The sequence below is a fragment of the Leucoraja erinacea genome, chromosome 37 (assembly GCF_028641065.1).
Source record: "Leucoraja erinacea ecotype New England chromosome 37, Leri_hhj_1, whole genome shotgun sequence".
Lineage (NCBI taxonomy): Eukaryota > Metazoa > Chordata > Chondrichthyes > Rajiformes > Rajidae > Leucoraja > Leucoraja erinaceus.
In genome coordinates, this window is record NC_073413.1 from 11,200,365 (window position 1) to 11,223,381 (window position 23,017).

At 49.9% G+C, this 23,017-nt stretch overlaps 1 protein-coding gene across 1 annotated transcript in view; it reads right to left on the reverse strand.

Moving 5' to 3' along the window:
• Positions 1-4,777: 4,777 nt before the first annotated feature.
• The window catches only part of LOC129713970 (vesicular glutamate transporter 1-like), a 33,428-nt gene continuing 15,188 nt past the window's right edge, over positions 4,778-23,017 (reverse strand). Inside the window, exons 2-12 of the mRNA XM_055663403.1 lie at positions 19,744-19,996; positions 18,313-18,431; positions 16,058-16,172; positions 14,015-14,102; positions 13,161-13,247; positions 12,261-12,403; positions 11,303-11,452; positions 9,453-9,585; positions 8,342-8,452; positions 7,390-7,517; positions 4,778-6,657 (exon numbers count right to left, since the gene is read on the reverse strand). Coding sequence (XP_055519378.1) covers positions 6,325-6,657; positions 7,390-7,517; positions 8,342-8,452; positions 9,453-9,585; positions 11,303-11,452; positions 12,261-12,403; positions 13,161-13,247; positions 14,015-14,102; positions 16,058-16,172; positions 18,313-18,431; positions 19,744-19,996 — 1,660 coding nt within the window. The 3' untranslated portion in view covers positions 4,778-6,324. The remainder of the gene's footprint in view (positions 6,658-7,389; positions 7,518-8,341; positions 8,453-9,452; positions 9,586-11,302; positions 11,453-12,260; positions 12,404-13,160; positions 13,248-14,014; positions 14,103-16,057; positions 16,173-18,312; positions 18,432-19,743; positions 19,997-23,017) is intronic.

Consider the following 23,017-nt stretch of genomic DNA (forward strand, 5'->3'; position numbering starts at 1 on the left):
TCCCCTCCCCCCCCCCCCACTCCGCACACCCCCTATCCCTTCCCCACCCCCATCACCTGCCCACCCACATATCCCCTGAGCCAGAGGATTAGAGGATTTGGTCTCCATAACTCTGCCGATGACATCTGTTCTATTGCACGCCGTCCTGGCGTTTTGAGCTCCTGGACTTTCTACGTTTTCTTTCCTTCCTGCTGCCATTTGTTGTAAGCGATCCATATTGAAGATGGTAAATCTGCCCGGCTTATACTCTTATAGAGAAAAAGATCATGAAAAATCAGATCAGAGCCAGCCTGTGGTATTCAGGGAAGTTTAAGAGGCATTTGTCACTCCCAGAGTTAGTCTGACAGAAGATGCAGGGGAGACAGTGAGGAGATGGTGAGGAGAGGGTGGGGGCATTATGAAATTATTATCCACCTCCCACCTATTTTCCTTTCCCTCTTTCTATATATTCGTTCCATTTTTAACATTTGCTTATCAATTGCTATTAATTTCTATGCAGGTATGTATAATGTGTTCATCAATCTACCCAGTAATCTGTCTTATCTATCAGTCTATCTGTGAATGAGTCCAGCTCCCTCATTGCCCCCTGTCTCCCAGCACCCTGTGTCACTGACTGTGCCCCTGCTGGTGTTAATCCAGCTCCCTGGTGAATGATGGCAGCTGTTAACCAGTCTTTTATTTGCTGAGAAATTGGGCAGAATTTGAGCGTTGAGCTCCTGGAAGCTGACACCGCAGTGTGGGGGGGGGGGGGGGGGGTTTACAAAGGCAGAAGTGATGCCCTGCCACACACGAGCTACGCCTGGGACCCGATCAATAAATCATATGGATATAGGCTGCTCGACGACATCAATTGTGGATGTAATCGTAGGCTGGATAGACCTCTTGGGAGCTGAGGCGGCCTCAACCTTGCTCCTCCACCAGAGCTGAACAAAGAGCAGCTCATCAAAATTTATTGCGCGCATCGACTACAGGGCTTGTAATACGTGAAAATGACATTAAAATGTCTTCTCCCAGGGCAGACTGATTGAATTATTTATTTGTCAGTGCGCTCCTAAATCTGTTTGTAAGCAGCATTCCGGTGTTCCCTGCCTCTTTCCTTCACACTTGCCCTGCCCACACTCTCACCTACCCTGAGAGAGGGCAAGACTGTAGGTGGGCTCCAGTGGATAGTAGCTGAGCAGCCAAAGCAAGGAGCCAGGATTCATTCACAATGTGGGTGTTGTGGTCAAAGGAATGTACTGGGCAGTTTCTTTTATTTTTTAAAAGAGGGTTTACTTCATTGTAAATACTTTAATCAAATGTGAATTCTCTCAGTCCTTGCTGATCTCTCTGCATCGAGTCCTAACAGACCAAAGCCCCCTCCGTAGAAGGTCAAAAAATAAAGACACCTAGTGTTTAGTTTAGTTCAGAGATACAGCGCGGAAACAGGCCCTTTGGCCCACCGAGTCCACTCCGACCAGCGATCCCTGCACACTAACACTATCCCACACACACTAGGGACAATTTACAATTTTTACCAAAGCCAAATAACCTACAAACCTGCATGTCTTTGGAGTGTGGGAGGAAACCGGAGCACCCGGAGAAAACCCACGCAGGTCACGGGGAGAACGTACAAACTCCGTCCAGACAGCATCCGTGGTCAGGATCAAACCCGGGTCTCTGGCGCTGTGAGGTAGAGTTGATACCGCTATGCCACCATGCCACCCAAGTGCTGTAGTAACTCAGCAGGTCAGGCAGCATCTATGGAGAACGTGGATAGGTGACGTTTCGGGACAGGACCCTTCTTCAGACTTTTCAATACAATGCCGATGGATTTAAGTCCTCACTTCTTTCCTCATGTCTGCATTTTCCTTCTGCTTGTGCAGAATTCCAGTGGATGGAAGCTTTCTTGTTCCCTCCCCTCGGATAGTACAGATGTAGAGGGATATGGGCTAAAGGCAGGCTGGCAGTGAGACTAATGTAGATGGAGCATGTTGGTCGGCATGGGCAACTTGGGCCCAAGGGCCCGTTTCCCCCACAGTATGTCTCTATGACCCCTTATGACTAGAATTCCATGGATGAATGTCTTTCGCATTTTTGTGTGGAGTTCCCTTGCTCCACATCCCTTCCACATTCAGTGAGCATAGACTTCCAATGGTCCATATCTGTTACCATACCTCCCTTGCATCAGATCTCCATGGGTTCCCTTGGACCTTGGTGATTCCGATTTTGCTCGGAAGTCCTCAGATGTCTGGAGAGTTTCATTGGTACTAGAGGCTCCAGTGCAAATGTGGAAATCCCAGCCTTCATGCTCATACTTTATTCAATCCTGCAACCAAAACTGTTGGGTCTGGGAAGTGGATGTCATGGGTCAAACTCTTCAAACCAGTTTCTGGGGAGAATGCTGGTTTGCAGACCCGAGGCTCCCATAAAACCCATCCTCAAGAACATTGGAAAAGTGGAAAGAGTTAGCAAAATATAGATGAAAGTAAACTTATCCCTTTATCTGTAAATGTGTTATGGTGCGAGATCCGTCACAGTGTGTATAAGCAACATTGACCCCGATCTACTTTCATACCGATCTGTTTATCCGCTGAATATTATCCAAAATCCAAAATTAAATTATTAAAAAGCCTCCTTGTGTGATATTTTTTATTCCATTTTTTCCAAGATTGGGGAATAACAATAAGATTCTGCATTCAGGGTTTGTGAAGGAGATAGACACTGGTGGAGTGGGAGCATAGTTATACAAGGGGGGGGCTTCACATCAGATCCACGTCCGGTCGGGAAGGGGATTGGGATGGGGCTGGAGTCCAGTATCTGTGCGGAGCAAGAGGACAGAAAAAGGCCGTTTGGCCTCTCATGACGGTACTATCAGTCAGTGCCATCATTCCTGGTCTACTTTTCTATGTATCTGCCTCAATTTCATGGCCTTTAAAACACTTACCAAATAAAAATGGTTGGCGTGCACCTCGCTCTTGCCTAGTTGATGTTCCCTGTCGATGTTGAGGGCAAGGGCAGATGATCCTTTTCCGTCGAAGAGTAATATTGGTCACTCCGACACTTCACTCCCACCGTCACTCTCTGCTCCCAGTCTGTGTGTCCTCTCCCCCCCACCACCAAGTGTTGGCTGCTGCACAAGTGGGTCTCGGATTCATCCATCACCGTGCAACCTGGGTCTTTAGGCTTGAGAACGGTTGGGAAATTACCCCCGGCCCCCACACTCTGTGAAACATTTCTCTCAACCAGAGTCACATTATAAACCTCCCCCCCCCCCCCACACCCCCAAGTCACCACTCTCTGCGCAACTTCTAAGCACTTTCCTCAAACCCCACTCCCTGAGTCACATCTTGGCCTCCACTGCCACAGAGGGCAGTGGAAGTCAAGACACTGGATGGATTTAAGAGAGAGTTAGATAGAGCTTTAGGGGCTAGTGGAGTCAAGGGGTATGGGGAGAAGGCAGGCACGGGTTATTGATAGGGGCCGATCAGCCATGATCACAATGAATGGCGGTGCTGGCTCAAAGGGCCGAATGGCCTCCTCCTGCACCCATTTTCTATGTTTCTATCTAAACTCTTCCCCCAGTTACCACTCCCCGAGTCACATCTAAACTCTTCTCTCAAACCCACTCCCTGAGTCACATCTAACCACCCCCCTCATTTACCACTCCCTGAGCAACATGTAAACACATCCCTCAGCTCTCACACCATGAACAACTTCTGCAGCCGTCCCTCACTGTGTCCCTCATTATATGGGGGTCTGAGGTTGAGGTTTACAGTTGGGAATGACTGGGTTCCATCAATATCACCTGGGCCACCAGACTGAATGTTGTCAGTTGATACAGCATTAAAACATGAACACACTTTGGACCAACTCCTCGTGCTATAAAACATCGGGGTTTATAGTTGAAAGTCTCTTTATCTGGTCAATATGAGAATGGCTAAGTTTAGTGAAGTGATGAATTAATGGGATCACTAACCATTGACCTGTTTGACCTGATGGTTTGAGGTCCACTGGACCTGGAGATGAAGGGATTGGTGGTTGGGGGTTTACTGCACCAAATAATTGGGACATGTTGGCAGGCCGTTGGCCTGGAGGTTGGCACCTTCTTGGACCAGGTGTTTGGCGGTTGCTGGATCCAGATGTTGGCGTTGCTATGGTTTTGGTTGGAGGTTTGGTAATTGGGTGCTAATTTACCACAGCCAATTAACCCGCATTAGTAGGTTTACAGGTCATATGGCCAAGGGACGGGGGGGGGGGGGGGGGGTCACGGAGAATGTGCAAACTCCACACAGTAGGTCAGGATTAAACTTGGAATTATTGGAGACGTGGAACTACGCCACAGTGGAGGTACCCATACCAGGTACCTGACTTTGACCCCCAACGACACTAAACTTTTGCAGAGTCCCTGGAAGATTTGGACAATACTTCTCTGGTGAATGCAGGAACAAACTGCAGATGCTGGTTTACACCAAAGATAGACAGCAAATGCTGGAGTAACTCAGCAGGTCAGGTAGCATCTCTGGAGAAAAGGAATATGCAATGTTTCGGGTCGTAACCCTTCTTTAGACCTTTTTTTAGCGACTGAACATCCATAGTAAAGAAGAGGGAACGGGGGCCTGGAAAGCGAAGGTTATTAATGGGGCGAAGGGCACAAGGGATCTCGGACCGAGCTGGGAAGGGATTGGGCAAGCGAGGGATAGGATGGAATCGTGGCATGTGGAAATTATTTCCAGTGGGGTTGGAGCAGGCAGAAACAATGGGTCTGTCTGTCTGCCAGGGCAGTTCTGCTTATGGGTTTTGGGGAGAAGGCAAGGGCGGGACTGGAGGCTGTGGAGGGCAAATAATTCTGAAGTGTCCATCTCTGATCATCTTGGGCAGCCCATGGACCCTGTAACAGCAGTCTGCTGCTCCCTTTATTTCAGCTGGTCCTCACCTCTAGACTGTGTTCACACTGGCGGTGTCTCGGTAGGTCACTCATGTCATATTAAACTGACTCATTGCAACCACGAGCATACAAGATGGAACCCATCCTTGAGTGATGGTTCCATCATGTGGCCATGACCTGTGATCTACTCACTTGGTTCAGTAGGTCCAATCATGGACATTGGGTCAACTACTCATTTATGAAGCCATACAATGACTGTGTGTGGGAAGGAACTGCAGATGCTGGTTTAAACTGAAGATGGACACAAAATGCTGGAGTAACTCAGCTGGTGCAGGCAGCATCTCTGGAATGGGTGACGTTTCAAAGGTCTGAAGAAGGGTCTTGACCACACCACAGTTATAACTTGATCTTCACTCAACAAACGGTGTCACACATCGTTGGAGTAACTCAGCGGGTCAGGCAGCATCTTTGGAGGGAGGTCCACAGAGGGCGATGTGGGTCGGGACCCTCCTTCAGACACCGCTCTGCCTCAACCAGCTAACAAAAGTGATGAATCTCTGGCCCCAAGACCAAGAGAGGGGATAGCATGAACGAGAGGGGCCAAGGAGGGGGATGGCTTGGTATCCAGGCCACAAGTTGAACGAGGGGTGGGGGAGGGTTCACTCACACTTCTCCCAGAACAAGGACCTTTACACAAACACACACTCACACACACCTTGCTTCAGAGGGAGAAATAGTCCGTTAAACACTTGGTTACTTATGTACAGAATATTCTACACGTCTTCTCCACTAAAACGGTTCGCTGCTGGAGTTTTGAGCAAAGCACAAAGTACTGGAAGAACTCAGTGGGTCAGGCAGCATCTGTGGAAGGTAAAGGACAGTCGACGTTTCGGGTCAAGACCCTTCTTCAGACTGATGGAGGGAGGGGGAGAACCTTTTCAAAGTAGGTGTGCTTTCAGGAGATTCCGCAGTGGAGCGGGAAAATCAGTCTGAAGAAGGTTATTTGATTAGTACGGATGTTAGGGGAGAAACCTGGGCACCCGGAGAAAACCCACACGGGTCACGGGGAGAATGTACAAACTCCGTACAGACTGCACCCGTAGTCAGGATCGAACCCGGGTCTCTGGCGCTGTGAGGCAGAGAAGGCAGGAGAATGGGGTTGAGAGGGAGAGTGATTGAATGGCAGAGTGGACTTGATGGGCCGAATGGCCTAATTCTGCTCCCAGAAGGATCCCGGCCCAAAACTTCGTCTGTCCATCCCGTCGACATCCACAGATGTCGCTTGACCTGCTGAGTTCCTCCGGCACTTTGTGCTTTGCTCAGGATTCCAGCGCCTGCAGTTCCCCGTGCGGGGGAGCGGTGGTAGGCCGTGGTTTAGTGGCGGTGTGTGGGGGGGGGGGGGGGGGGGGGGGGGGGGGGGGGGGGGGGGATATGGTGACCAGCGCGCTGCCCCTCTCTCAGGGCAGGTCCCGGTCCTCAGCACTGCCGTACATGTACACATCCTTGCCCTCTTCCTGCACCAGCTGCTCCTTCTTGTCCCAGTCACTGGCCCAGCCCCCGTTGGTGACCTGAGTGGTGTTGGTGGCACCGTAGCTGCCGTAGCCCTGTCCGCCCGCCTCCGTCTCCTCCGCCAGCTCATCCTCGTGGATGAAACCGCACTTCTCCTCGCTCTGATCCTCCGGCTCGGCCCACGGCTGCTTCTCGCCCGACGCAAACAGCCCGTAAAAGATGACACCGGCATAGTGAACCAGCGAGGCGATGAGGAAGACGTACTGCCACTCCTCCCGTGTCTGACACCCGTTCCGTCCCGTCCGAGGAGGGGAGTGATGTGGGGTAGGGGAGGGCATGGCAAAGGGGGCAGAAACAACAGCAACAGCAGTGAGAGAGGCTAACAGGTTGTGTGATTGTTGTATACACACAGACACAGACACAGACACTCTCCAGTCACACACACACACTCAGACACATGCACACTCACATACATGCAGGCACTCTCACACATACACTCACTCACATACACAGACATGCACGCACTCTCACACAGACACACACACACACACACACAGCAGTGCTGAACTATTCATTGGTGACCCTCAGACTATCCTTGATTGGACTTTGCTGGCTTTACATTGCACTAAATGTTATTCCCTTATCATGTATCTGTACACTGTAAATGGCTCGATTGTAATCATGTGTTGTCTTTCTGCTGACTGGTTAGCATTCAACAAAAGCTTTTCACTGTACCTCGGTACACGTGACAATAAACTAGACCGAACCAAACACTAACATACACATGCACACGCACACACACGGTTGAACATGCACACTCATGCATACTCATACTCATGCACATACACACACACACTGTTGAACATGCACACTCACGCACGCACAGAGTTGAACATGCACACTCAGACATACACACTCATGCACACACACACGCACACACACACACTCAGTCACACACACATTCACCCTCACACACGGCACAATCCCGCCTGTCCGTGTTCCTGGCTGCTCACCTTGTGCTTGGTCATGGCACCCACGATGAGCGGGCAGACCATGCCCGACAGAGTGCCCACACCATTGGACAGTCCCATCAAGATGCTGGCGTAGCGCGGGGCAATGTCCAGGTGGTTGACGTTGAACCCTGGAGAGTAAACAACAGACAGGAGGCAGAGAAGCGGCAAGCGGATTAAACCTCAGTCGTGCTTCTGTCTGTTCGATCGCCAACAAATTACACATGCTAATGTATGGTAATATATGATAACGCAGTCACGTTTATGCTAATAGCTGATTCAGGCCATCTACATTTTTGCTAAGATGGACACAAAATGCTGGAGTAACTCAGCAAGACAGGCAGCATCTGTGGAGAGAAGGAATGGGTGACGTTTCAGGTCGAGACCCTTCTGCAGACTGAGAGTCAAAGGGGAGGGAGATACAGAGATAAGCATGGGTAAGGTTTTGGAGATGAGACATCAAAAGAGATGAGGCTCAAGGAAACTAGAATGGTTCATTGCTAGCTGGGAGAAGGCGACAACGAAGTATACAGATATAAAATGTAATAAGGGGACAGTCAAACTGGTCTGAGAACAGGTAAGGGGGGGGAGGGATGGAGAGAGAGTGGGAAAGCAAGGGCTACTTGAAGTTAGAGAAGTCAATGTTCATACTGAAGGTAGACACAAAATGCTGGAAGAACCTAGCGGGTGAGGCAGTATCTATGGAGAGAAGGAATGGGTCCAAAATCGGAAGGGAGGGGAGGAAATGGTTAGTGATCGGGAGATCCAGCAGGCCTTGGTGTCACCCATTCCTTCTCTCCAGAGATGCTGCCTCACCCGCTGAATTATTCAAGCATTTTGTGTCTACCTTCGATTTAAACCAGCATCTGCAGTTGTTTCTTACACTCAATATTCATACGGCTGGGGTGCAAGCTGCCCAAGCGAAGTACAAGATGCTGTTCAGATGATGACTCACCTGAGATTGCGAATCCACTGAAGCCCACGGCCAGAACAAGGAAGGAGATGGCGACGCCTTTAGTGTGGGAGAACCCTACCACCAGCAGGAAGGTGGCTTCCATGCCGAAACCTTCAAACAAGAGGAGAGAGAGTGACAGAAGAGAACAAGGTCAATGGAAGGGAGGTAGAGGTCCTTGGTGAGGTTTGAGGGACATGTGAAGCTCGGTGCAACCAAAGCCAAGGCTCTGGCGGGGGAGGACCACAGTCTGGGGACCTTCCGCTGCTGGAAATTGAGGAGCAGAGTATGACGGAGACACCCCTCAATGAATAATGGGTCGGCCATTTAGGACTGAGATGAGGAAAAACTTTTCCACCCAGAGAGTTGTGAATCTGTGGAATTCTCTGCCACAGAAGGCAGTGGAGGCCGATTCACTGGATGTATTCAAGAGAGAGTTAGGTTTAGCTCTTAGGGCTAAAGGAATCAAGGGATATGGGGAAAAAGCAGGAACGGGGGGTACTGATTGGGGATAATCAGCCATGATCATATTGAATGGCGGTGCTGGCTCGAAGGGCCGAATGGCCTACTCCTGCACCTATTTTTCTATGTTTCTCGGTTTCTAACAAGGGATGGGATATCACCACAGGTGATCAAGAATGTCAATGATGCGACATGTAAAGAGAGGTAGTAACTAACACCCCTTGAGCCTGCACAGTGGAGCAGCAGTAGAGTTGCTGTCTCACAGCGCCAGAGCCCCGGGTTAGATCCCGACTACAGGTGCTGTCTGTACGGGCACAAAGGGGGTGGAATGGGAGGGGGTTAGAGGAAAAATGAGAGTAGTGGGGGGGAAGTGTTTTGTAGTTACCTAAAAATTGCCAAATTCAATGTGTACACCTTTGGGTTGTGAGCTACCCAAGTGGAATAAGAGGTGCTGTTCCTCTAGCTTGCGTGTGGCCTCACTCTGGCAATGGAGGAGGCCCAGGACAGAATGGACAGTGTGGGAATGGGAAGGGAGGGGAGGGAATGGAATGATTAGTGATTGGGAGATCCAACAGGCCTTGGTGGACCGAGCGTGGGTGTTGGGTGAAGCGATGGAAGATGTTTCCACTCCAGCCCCTCCGCAGAAACAAACCTCCGCAGTTCATCATCTTCCTGACGTTGGTGGTGGACATGAGGTTCTTGCTCCGGAGGAAGTCCGCCAGCTGCCCGCCGATGGGGACGATGATGGTCATGACGAGGTGGGGCAGAGCGGACAGCAGGCCCACCTGGTGCAGGGGGAGAGGGACGTGGGTTATCCATCCCAGATGCTCCCGCGCTGGCAACAACTCTCGTCTTCAGCCATGGGTCGAGATGCAGCAACCCCCCCCCCCCCTTGGCACCTGCCAGCTGTGAGGTGGCACTGTCTGAGTGTGCTCACCTGGTCACCTGCTTACCTGGTATCTAGTCACCTGGTGCCTGATCACCTGGTGCCCTGATCACCTGCTCACTTGCTATTCCGTCCCCTTGGTAAAAGAGTCACCCTATCTATTCACCCTATGAGGGGACTCCCTCAAGATTTTATACAGCTCTATAAGATCACACCTCATCCTCCTGCGCTCCAAGGAGTAAAGTCCCAACCTGCCCAACCTTTCCCTATATCTCAGGCACTCGAGTCCTGGCAGTATCCGCATAAATCTTCTCTGCACTCTTTGCAGCTTCATGCAACTTTCTTAGTGCATGGTGACCAGAAGCAAACACAATACTACAAATACTAATTTACTGAAATAATCGAGTTTAAATTCTCCAGCTCCCATCTGGATTTGGACTTACCCCACAGATCAGTGTTCCAGTATTTGAGCCATTACCAAGTGACCAGGCAACCAGGTAACCAAGTGACCAGGTGACCAAGTGACCAGGTGACCAAGTGACCAGGTGACCAAGTGACCAGGTGACCAGGTGACCAAGTGACCAGGTGACCAAGTGACCAGGTGACCAGGTGACCAGGTGACCAGGTGACCAAGGTGACCAGGTGACCAGGTGACCAAGTGACCAGGTGACCAGGTGACCAGGTGACCAGGTGACCAAGTGACCAGGTGACCAGGTGACCAGGTGACCAGGTGACCAGGTGACCAGGTGACCAGGTGACCAAGTGACCAGGTGACCAAGTGACCAGGTAACCAAGTGACCAGGTAACCAAGTGACCAGCCAGGGACCAAGTGACCAGGTAACCAAGTGACCAGGTAACCAAGTGACCAGGTAACCAAGTGACCAGGTAACCAAGTGACCAGGTAACCAAGTGACCAAGTGACCAGGTGACCACACCTATAAATTATAAAGTTATGACGTTAAGATGGGAAGGAACTGCAGATGCTGGTTTAAACTGAAGATAGACACAAAAAGCTTGAGTAACTCAGTGGGACAGACAGCATCTCTGGAGAGAAGGAATGGGTGACGTTTCAGGTCGAGACCCTTCTTCAACTAGTGTGAACGGGTCATCAATGGTTGACGTGGGCCGAATGGCCTGTTGCAATGCTGTACCTTTAAATTAAACTAAACTCCACATGAAGTGTGGGTGGCGCGGTGGTAGAGATGCTGCCTTGTAGCGCTTACAGCGCCAGAGATCTGGGTTCAATCCCGACTACAGGTGTTTTCTGAATCTTCAGTTTCCTCCCACACTCAAAGACGTACATGTTTGTAGGTTAATTGACTTGATAAAAATGTAAATTGTCCCTGATGTGTTTGTAGGATAGTGTTAACGTGCGGGGGCTGGTTGGAGCAGACTCAGTGGCAGATGGGTCTGTTTCCGTGCTGTATCTCTAAACTTCACATGAAGAGGAATGGGTGACTGAAGAAGGGTCTCGACCCAAAACATCACCCATTCCTTCTCTCCAGAGATGCTGCCTGTCCTGCTGAGTTACTCAAGCTTTTTATGTCTATGGTTTAAAGCAGCATCTGCAGTTCCTTCCTACACAAATCTTCACGTGAAGAGGGTGCAAGTTGTACCTTGCTGATTTCGAATCCAAACACCTCCTCAAAGTAGGCGGGCTGGCTGATGAGAAGCAGGTAAAATGTCCAGCTGCGGCAGAAGTTGGCCACGATGATGGCATAGACGGGCATCGAGGTGAAGAACTTGCGCCAGGGAGCCTTGAACTTCTGTCGAGGGCACAATGGAGAGGACAATGAGGTCAAGGCAACATCAAGCTGAGACCGCACCAACACCTTGCCCAGCCTGTCCCCTATCTCCAAATAGGAACAGAAAGGGCTGCAGGGTGGTGCAATGGTAGAGTTGCTGCCTTACACATCTCACAGCGCCAGAGACCCGGGTTTGATCCCGACTACGGGTGCTGTCTGAACCTTCTCCCCGTGATCCGAGTGGGTTTTCCCCGGGTGCTCCGGTTTCCTACCACACTCCAAAGATGTACATGTTTGTAGGTTGATTGGCTTGGTGTGTGTAAAATCATCCCTTGTGCGTGTAGGATAGTGTTAGTGTGCGGGGATCGCTGGCCAAAGAGCCAGTTTCCATGCTGTATCATTCAACTAAACTAAACTTTAATAGGAACCTGAGGGGTAACTTTTATTACATGAAGGGTGGTGGGTGTATGGAATGAGCTCCCAGAGGAGGTAGTTGAGACTATTGCAACGATTAAGAAACATTTAGACAAGTACATGGATAGGACAGGGTTAGAGGATATGGGCCAAACATAGGCAGGTGGGACATGTTGGGCAGTGTGGGCAAGTTGGGCTGAAGGGCCAGTTTCCACACTGTATCACTCTGTGACCTGCTGCTCCCGACTTCACTGGGAAGAGGGCATTTGAGGCCTTTTCCAAACACGGCTCGCTCTCAACCTGGGGTCCACAGTGACTCCCCCCATCTCTGGACTAGGGGGGTCTGGGCTGGACCTCCCACCCTCTGCTTTGGTCGGTATGGGGGTTACGGGGGTGGGAGCTCATTCGTACTCACCACCAGTGGGTTCATCAGGTTGCCCCCTTCCCCGATGGCCTCCTCGATGTAAGTCTTCTCTTCTTCAGTGATGGTGGGATGTTTGGCTGGACTTTCGAACGACACCAGCAACCAGAATACGTACCACACCATGCCAAAACTTCCTATGGGAGCAAACATAATGATGGAAAAGATGAATATTGTGGTTTAGAAAATCCAACATATTCTGTCCAACCCTATCATTATTGTTTGGTGCAGGAATTGTTGGTTTGTAGACCAACTGGTTTCCATTGAAAAAATTGTCGCTAGTGTGTCGGATATTGTACCTTCTCCCCGTGACCACGTGGGTTTGCTCCAGGTGCTCCGGTTTCATCCCACACTTCAAAGACGTGCACATTTATAGGTCAATTGGCGGCCTGCAAGTTGTCCCCAGTGTGTGGGCGCGCAAGGGCGTGATAGCTGGTCGGCGTGGACTCAGTGGGCTGAATGGCCCGTTTCCACGCTGTATCTCTGAACTAGACTAAACTATAAGAGTAGAACAGCTGGCACCAGTTAGGTACGGTCAGCTGGTGAAGTACAACAAGGCTGCTCAGTGGTGCAGCGGTAGAGTTGCTGCCTTACCAAGCCAAAGCTGGGCTTCATAGCGTGAAGGAGTGAACATTGGGACACGCCGAGCTAAATGAACTACAACCAGGATAGTCGGTAGTCCCATCCTGTAATCATGTGCCTTGCTGAGATAGATAGATTCTTAATTAGTGCGGGTGTCAGGGGTTATGGGGAGAAGGCAGGAGAATGGGGTTAGGAGGGAGAGATAGATCAGCCATGATTCAAAATGGAGGAGTAGACTTGATGGGCCGAATGGCCTAATTTTGCTCCATCACTTATAGACATTGAGCGAGTCGGACCCCCCCACATACATACCATAGACGTAGAAGACTGAAGGCCACCCTGAGTATTGAACAAGGACGCCAGCCAGAGGCATGGCCACCACTGCCCCAGCATAGGAACCTGCAAGGAAACGGACATGTGAGGCAGGGCAGACAAGGGGACCAGAGACACACTGATCGGTGGAGCATGCCCACATCCCCGCTACTCTTTAAGATTGAAGCTTCTTCCCACTTCCCCACTGAATATCTGGGTGACCCTCGCATATCGAGGGGTTCAGGTTAAACCCACTCCCATGGGGAAAAACAAGAAGAGTCCTGACTCGAAACGCCACCCACTCTTTTTCTCCAGAGATGCTGCCTGACCCGCTGAGCTACTCCAGCACTTTGTGTCTATCTTTGGAAAAAACATTGGCTCAGTTTCCAGTCCAGGAAAGCCGTCAGTTAATCTTCCCCACACCCCCACCCACTGCTTCCGTCTCTTTTTATAACATAGCATCCGATCTGTCTGCAGAACATTCATCGAGGCTCAGGAACAAGGAACTGCCGATACTGGTTTACAATGAAGATAGACACAAAAGGAAGAGGTGACGTTTCGGCTTGAGTCCCTTCTTCAGATTGAGCGTCAGGGAGAACGGGAAACTAGTGTACGGAAAGGACTGAAGAAGGGACTCAACCCAAAACGTCACCTATTCCTTTTCGCCAGAGATGCTGCCTGACCCGCTGAGTTACTCCAGCTTTCTGCATCTTTCAGTGAGTTGACGACATTCAGGGAGAGTCCAACCTACCTAGACTGTCCTTCTGGTGAAGTGAGGAAGTTCCACACTGGCTTCCGCCCCGCGAGCAGGGGGACTAACACGCGAACGGCATGAGTCCCACACGCATATTTACCGCAGAAGGAGGTGGTGGCCAGTCGGCTTCGCTCCAACGGAGGAGCCCACTTGCTCCAGATTCCATGGCAGGCGGGATACGTCACCCCCTAAAGCCAAACAAACACACATGAAGGTCAGCCACACTGGCCTGACCCTGACAGGAGCAAGAATATGGCAAGAACAGGTGGTGTGTGTGTGTGTGTGTGTGAGTGTATACCTGTCAGTATGTCTACCTGTGTATCTGCATACCTGTGTGTATACCTGTGCATGTACATACCAGTGTCTGTGCATACCTGTGGGTGCATACCTGCGTGTGCATACCTGCGTGTGTGCGTATACATGTGCTTGTGCGTACCTCTGACAGGGCATACCTGTGTATATGCATACCTGGGTGCCTGCATATCGGTGTATGTGCAGAACTGTGCCTGTGCATGTGCATACCTGTGTCTGTGTACATGCCTGTGTATATGCATACCTGGGTGCCTGCATATCTAGCCCAAGTCTCTGCAATAACACCCATCAATCTCTCCTCATAGCAAAGCAACATCTGCACTAACCTGCTGAAGCTTTGCCCTCACTACCAGGGGCATCTTCCCAGATGGACAATTGTTGTGGGGGCCAGGTGATGGAAAGGAATGAAAACCAGGCAAATAAATGAACGCAAGGAGCCTTGCACCAACTTCCTTTGATTCACCTTACGGGCGGCACGGTGGCGCAGTGGTAGAGTTGCTGCCTCACAGCGCCAGAGAAGCGAATTCGATCTTGTCTACGGGTGCCGTCTGTACGGAGTTTGTACGTTCTCCCATGACCTGCGTGGGTTTTCTCCGGGTGCTCCGGTTTCCTCCCATATTCTAAAGGCACGCAGGTTTGTTGGTCAATTAGCCTTCTGTGAATCGTCACTAGTGTGTGTAGTATAGAACTCGTGTACGGGGTGGTCAGTGGCGACTGAAGTGGCCGAAGAGACTGACTTTGGTGCCTTCCCACACAGTGCGAAACTTTGGTTCTGCTGTGTGGGATGTTTTGTGTGAATTCTATAGTGTGTTGAGTCCTGTTTATTTTTATTGTATGGCTGTATGGGAATTCATTTCACTGTGCCATCTGGCACACGTGACAATTAAATTCATCTTGTATCTTGTATCTTGTATCTCAGTGGGCCGAAGGGCCTGTTTTTACACTCTTTCTCTAAACTGGGATCAACAAGCCCATCAGGAACGCTGGCTCCATCCTGGGGGGTGGAGTTGGAGTTGGATTCACGGGGGGTGGGTCTTGGAGGGGAGGGATGCTCCTCAAACTGCAGAGCATCCTGGACAACACAGCTCACCCCCTCCATGACACACTGGTCAACCTGAGGAGCACCTTCAACAACAGACTGGTCCCACCAAGATGCAGCACAGACGCAGGGTGTTGAATGTATCCTCAATAAGGATTGTATCATAATTGTATAATAGTTTATTATGGATATATGTTTGTATTGTATTTATGGTGGTGGGTCCTGGCTTGTTTTATTGCAGTGTAAATATTGAATACATTTTTTGATTTAAAAAAAAAAAAAAAAAAAAAAAAAAAAAAAAAAGATGCAGCACAGAACGCCACAGGAGATCCTTCTTCCCTGTGGCTATCAAACTGTACAACTCCTCCCCCTTCTGTCATGGGGTAGACTGAGACTGTAGGGCCCGTCCCACATGATGATTTTGTTCGGCGATTTCCGGCATCATTGACTGACATATCAGGTCACCAAAACATTTGTGGCTTGATGACGTATCGAGGCACAGTGTTTTTTCAAGTTTCGCAACATTTTTTTGTCGCCGCTGGATTTTGAAATGTTCAAAACCTTTTGGCAACCCTGACATGATGCCGGCAGTCGCTGAAAAAAAATCGCCAAGTAAGACTAGGCGCTTAACTCCCCTCCTCAATCTTTGCACATCCCCCAATCCTTTCCACTCGTCACTTTAATCTCATGTTTCACTTATTTTGTGTTTTGATGACTGTTGGCAGATCAATATCCCTGCTGGGATAAATAAAGCTCTATCGTGTCGTATTGTAAACTAAACTAAACACTTGCCTCAACCAGGCCCTGCAGAATCCTGACCAATATTACGCAGCTGTAGTGGGCTTTGGCTGCAGAGGGAATCAGCATGTTGAGTGAAGATGTGGCTACGATCGCCCAGCCAAACACTCTGTGGGAAGGAAACACAAATTTGCTTCAAATGGTTAAAAAAAAGATTTTAGCTCAGTTGGATGGCCACCTGTTCACTAGAAAGACCGCACCCACACCTTGCCCAACCTGTTCCTCCCACCCCTACTGGGGGTCTGAGGCAGTGCCTGTGCCCGCCGTGCCACTGTGCCGTCCCATCTAGTTTGGGTACTGATTGGGGATGATCAACAACGATCACATTGAATGGCGGTGCTGGCTCGAGGGGCCAAATGACCTACTTCTGCACCTATTGTCTATTGAGTTGGTCAAGGTGACCACAAGCTGGGACCACAGGTCACATTGAGCCCCGATTCTCCAGGTCTCTCTTCAAACTAGCATCAGTCACGGAGCGAGCCGCAGAAATAGAAACATCTCCTGTTCTGGGTTTTAACGAGTTCCCATGGGGTGGGAGCATCACTTGTGAATCTTCCAGCACGCTGCTGATTCAACTGCGGGCTTTCTGAGGAATGATGGTCATTACCCCAGAAATAGTCCACCTGCGTCAGAGACGGTGCCCAGCGCCGGCGTTAACCCTTTAGCCGCCACCTCACACTGTCGTCAACATCTGCACTGTTGCGGGAGGCCCACAGATCTAGCGTGATCTCTTCGCCTCAAGTTCACAAGGGCTAGGAGCAGAATTAGGCCATTCGGCTTCCGTGGAACTGAAGTTAAAAATAGCTATCCGTTCAATGCTGTTGTTGCTGTGTATCCCATCATTGAGGAAGCAGCCTCACGCCCAGATCATTAACGCAGGGCAGGTCAGAGTGTGGGCGGATTTAGGTCATGGGTCATAAGTGGCAGGAACAGAATTAGGCCATTCAGCCCATCAAGTCTACTCCACCATTAAATCATAGTTGATCGATCTCTCTACCTAACCCCATTCTCCTGCCTTCTCCCCATAACCGCTGACACCGCACTAATCAAGAATCTATCTCTGCCTTAAAAATATTCACTGACTTGGCCTCCACAGCCTTCTGTGGCAATTAATTCCACAGATTCACCACTTAAGAAATTCCTCCTCATCTCCTTTCAAAATGTCCTTTAGTTCTGAGGCTGTGACCTCCAGTCCTAGACTCTCCCACTAATGGAAACATCCTCTCCACATCCACTCTATCCAGGCCTTTCACTATTCGGTAAGTTTCAATGGGGTCACCCCTCATCCTTCTAAACTCCAGCGAGTACAGGCCCAGCTCCGTCAAACGCTCATCGTACGTTAACCCACTCAGTCCTGGGAACATTCTCGTAATGCAAATGGTAAATGGTTACCAAATGGTAGAAGGCTTGGATAGAGTGGGTGTTTCCACTCGTGGGAGAGTCTCGGACCAGGGGGTCTCGCTGATGTACAGGAGGCTACATCGGGTACACAGGAAGCAGTAGATGAGGTTGGAGCCATTTTTCAGCAGCTTCTCCTCCGAAGAGCAGAAATTGTGCTCTGAAGTAGGAAAGAAAGTTTTGGAAGGAAAAGAGGAATGATCAGATGGTGTGAGAGTCGGGCAGATGGGTTAACTGCAGGTCTGGGCAAACGGCCAACCCCCCTGCTCCAGCTTTGAAAAACTGTTAACTAATCTTACCATCAGCATCACAGTGGGAAGTCTCTCTCTCCCACACGATATTTAATCATTTGTTGAATATGTAATACTGTCTCTGCAAAGATAGCAGATGTGAAACTCATCTTGACGTAGGTTTAGTTTAGTTTAATTTAGAGATACAGCGTGGAAACAGGCCCTTACCAGGTCAGCACCGACCAGCGATCCCCGCAAACTAACAATATCCTACTCATACAAGGGTCAATATTTACCTTTACATCTTTGGAGTGTGGGAGAAAACCGAGAAGAGAACGTACAAACTCCGTACAGACAGCACCCGTAGTCAGAATCGAACCCAGCTCTCTGGTGCTGCGAGGCATCGGCCCCACCCGCTGCACCACCAAGAGAGCTCACGGCATGCTATCCAACAGCTGCCTGTCATTATACTTGAAGTCTTCAGTCTGAAGAAGGGTCTCATCCCAAAACTTCTCTCCAGAGATGCTGCCTGTCCCGCAGAGTTACTCCAGCGTTTTGTGTCTATATTTGGGGAGAGAGAGAGAGAGAGAGAGAGGGTGTGGGGAGAGGAGAAATTCCTACCTGTTGGCAGCAAACCTCTGTGAGATGTATCCTCCGGGAATCTGCGTAACGATGTAGCCCCAGAAGAACGAACCGTGTATCATCCCTACTGTCTCCGGGTCCCAGTTAAAGATGGCTTTCTGCGGAGAGAAGGGAGAGGGATGAGACCTTTCTGTTCTCCCCCTCTCCTCTTGGTTCCAAAGTGGCACTGAAGAATGTTTTAGTTTAGTTCTCAAACTTGCAGGAAAGGTTTTCCAGCATCTGCAGTTCCTTCTTAAACAAGAATAAGGGGTCTGCCATTTAGGACTGAGACGAGGAAAAACGTTTTCACCCAGAGAGTTGTGAATCTGTGGAATTCTCTGCCACAGAAGGCAGTGGAGGCCAATTCACTGGATGTATTCAAGAGAGAGTTAGATTTAGCTCTTAGGGCTAATGGAATCAAGGGCTATGGGGAGAAAGCAGGAACGGGGTACTGATTGTGGGTGATCAGCCATGATCATATTGAAGGGCTCGAAGGGCCGAATGGCCTACTCCTGCATCTATTTTCGACATTACTATGTTTCTTAGTTTAGTTTAGAGATACAGCACGGACACAGGCCCTTTGGCCCACCGAGTCCGTGCACACCATCGACCACCCGGTAACTAATTCTGTTGTCCCAGTTCTGCATCCCACATTTCTATGTGCCGGCACTGTGCCCTGCATTGCTATGTGTATGCACCATGCATTTCTTGCTGTGTGGTTGCACTATGCCCTGCATTAATGTGTGCATGCATCGTTCCCTGCCTTCCTGTGTGCATGCCCTGTCACCTATGTTGTGGACTGCATGCACCATAACCTGCATTGCTGTGTGCATGCACCATTTCCTGCGTTGTTGTGTACATGCACCATTTCCTGCCTTGCTGTGTACATGCACCATTTCCTGCCTTGCTGTGTGGTCGCACTCTGCCTTGCATCGATGTGTGCATGCACCATTTCTTGCATGGCTGTGTACATGCACCATTCCCTGCCTTGTTGTGTGGTCATACTCTGCCTTGCATTGGTGTGTGCATGCACCATTTCCTGCCTTGTTGTGTGGTCATACTCTGCCTTGCATCGATGTGTGCATGCACCATTTCTTACATGGCTGTGTACATGCACCATTCCCTGCCTTGTTGTGTGGTCATACTCTGCCTTGCATTGGTGTGTGCATGCACCATTTCCTGCGTTGTTGTGTACAAGCACCATTTCCTGCCTTGCTGTGTACATGCACCATTTCCTGCCTTGTTGTGTGGTCGTACTCTGCCTTGCATTGGTGTGTACATGCACCATTTCCTGCCTTGCTGTGTGCATGCACCATTCCCTGCCTTGTCGTGTGGTCGTACTCTGCCTTGCATTGGTGTGTGCATGCACCATTTCCTGCGTCGTTGTGTACATGCACCATGCGGTGCGGTGCGGTGCAGTGCATCTCTCACCTCCATGACCAGCTTGCCATTGCGTTTGACAGAGTGGCTGTTGACCATGCTGACGATGGCCACGCCCAGGTTGCAGCGGATGCCGAAGGAGATGCAGAAGCCCAGGCCGCTCATGACGGCGATGAGGTAGCGCTTGGGCAGCCCGAAACAGGTGCAGTCCAGCAGTGGCTTCTGCTTCTCGGCCACGCCGACCACTCGCCCCTCCTCCGTCAGCTCGATGGTCTCGCCCACATTCTGTCTCTTCTCCAGCACCCTGACATGAGAAAAAACATCGTCACCCAGACAGCTGTGAATCTGTGGAATTCTCTGCCACAGAAGGCAGTGGAGGCCAATTCACTGGATGTTTTTTAAGAGGGAGTTAGATGTGGCCCTTGTGGCTAAGGGGATCAGGGGGTATGGAGAGAAGGCAGGTACAGGATACTGAGTTGGATGATCAGCCATGATCATATTGAATGGCGGTGCAGGCTCGAAGGGCCGAATGGTCTACTCCTGCACCTAATTTCTATGTTTCTATGTCAGGTAGCAGCTCTGGAGAGAAGGAATGGGTGATGTTTCGGGTCCAGCTTTTTGTGTCGATCTTCCATTTCTGGAAAATATTAAGTTGCAGGAAAAGTCGTAATCTGAAACATCGCTCTGGAAGTGTGGAGAAGCTGAGGATAGTAACGCTAACTGGTTAGACAGGTTTGGAGGGATATGAACCAATTGTGGGCAGGTGGGACTAATGTAGCTGGGATATTGTTGGCAGGTGTTGGGCAAGTTGGGCTGAAGGGCCTGTATCATGTATCTGTATCATATGACTGTACGGAGATGGGGGGGGAAACACTTTTTCACACAGAGAATGGCGAGTCTGTGGAATTCTCTGCATCAGAGGGCGGTGGAGGCAGGTTCTCTGGAAACTTTCAGGATTGAGCTAGATAGGGCTCTTACAGATAGCAGAGTCAGGGGATATGGGGAGAAGGCAGGAACGGGGTACTGATTGTGGACCTTTGATCACATTGAATGGCGGTGCTTGCTTGAAGGGGTGTATGGCCTACTCCTGCACTATTGTCTATTGTCTATTACTTTAAACCTGGAGGAATAGAAAGAAGGATTCTGATCTATTTCACTTACCACAGAGATGAGTGAAACTGAAAGATTGGTCATTGCGATTTCTGAGTGATACGCGCTGTATCACTCTATGACTCTGTGACGAACTGGCTGTCAGTGTCATGAGGACAACAGGTTTCAGCGATGGGCAAGATTAATCTCCCGGCTGGTTTTATTTATTGTAGGAATAATTACCCTCTGTGAACACAAGACTGCTTTGCAAAGACATGCCGCACTTTAATCCGGATTAAAGACGGATCAAGGCTTCCGTGGAACCGAAGCTAAAAATAGCTAGCCGCTCAATGCTGTTGTTGCTGTGTATCCCATCATTGAGATAGCAGCCCCACACCCAGAGCATTAACGGCAGGTCAGAGTGTGTGTGGATTTAGGTCATAGGTGATAGGAGCAGAATTCGGCCATTCGGCCCATCAAGTCTCCTCCACCATTCAATCATGGCTGATCTATCTCTCCCCCCTAACCCCATTCTCCTGCCTTCTCCCCATAACCCCCGACACCCGTACTAATCAAAAATCTATCCGTCTCTGCTTTAAGAATATCCATTGACTTGGCTGCCTTCTGTGGCAATTAATTCCACAGATTCACCACCCTCTGACTTAAGAAATCCCTCCTCATCTCCTTCCTAAAAGAACGTCCTTGAATTCTGAGGCTGTGACCTCTGGTCCTAGATCCCTCCACTAGTGGAAACATCCTCCTCTACACGTCCATTCTATCCAGGCCTGCACTGCCAGGCTTCACTGCACCTGTATCTGTTTCCATGCTGTATTTTTAAACTAAACCAGCTGAGCAGTGTGGAATAACATGTCTATAATATCTGATAGATCCAGAGTCTACAGCATTTTGTGCCTATCTTCGCTCCAGATATGCTGCCTGTCCCGCTGAGTTACTACTGCAGCATTTTGTGCCTATCTTGGGCTTGTCACACTGACTGAAACCATTGTGTGCCTCTCAGCTGCAAGGCCAATGTCGGCTCATCCTTGAAGGATGGTCACGAGTTTTCACTGATGTAGAGATGAGTCACTGCAGCAGCAGCAGCGAAATACTCCAGGTAAATGCTGGCGTCAGTCAGACCCCTTGGCTTCACGAAATGCCCTTCAGAAATTAGTCACCCGCCGAAACATAGGGAACAGCTTTGACCACAAACTCTTCCAGCTTTCTCCCCCACCCCCACAATTAGTCAGAAGAATAAGGAATTGCAGATGCTGGTTTGCCAAGGAAAGGCACAAAGTGCTGGAGTAACTGTGCAGGTCCGGCAGTATCTCTGGAGAACACGGATAGGTGACGAAGGGAAGACCGTTTGAAGAAGGGTCTCGACCCGAAACGGCACCTATCCATGTTCTCCAGAGATGCTGCCTGACTTGGTGAGTTACTCCAGACTCATGAAATAGGATCTGAAGGGTCAGGTGCGTCAAGTCTGGACTAACCAGAAACGTCACCTGTCCATGTCCTCCTGAGATGCTGTCTGACCTGCCGTGTTCCTCCAGCACTTTGTGTTTTGCTCAAGATTGCAGCATCTGCAGTTCCTTGTATCTGCATTTTAAAAGCAGCTTGGTTGACCTTTCACAGTGAACATGGTTTTACCAAGTAGACAAAAGTGCTGGAGAAACTCGGTGGGTGCAGCAGCATCTATGGAGCGAAGGAAATAGGCAACGTTGCCTATTTCCTTTGCTCCATAGATGCTGCTGCACCCGCTGAGTTTCTCCAGCACTTTTGTCTACCTTCGATTTTCCAGCATCTGCAGTGCCTTCTTAAACTCGTGCTTTTACCAAGTATCACCTCATGGCCAATTACTGCTGGCCACAGCAATTGGGGGAGGGATGGGAGGGGGGGGTGGGGGCACAACCTTCGATACATCAAAATACACAATAGCAGCATTTGGATCGCCAAGCTAATAATGAGCAGAAATAGGAAATTGACATTACAACAAACTGTACACAAGCAGCAAGTAATATCAGAGACTATATCCCAATACAACACAAACCTCTACATTGTCATTCACTTTCAAGCAAGGTTTTCATAATGGTTGGCGCAGTGGTGGAGTTGCTGCTTTACAGCACTTGACATCCGGGTTTGATCCCAACTACGGGTGCTGTCTGTACGGAGTTTGCACGTTCTCCCCGTGGCTGTGTGGGGTTTTCTCCGGGCGCTCCGGTTTCCTCCCACACTCCAA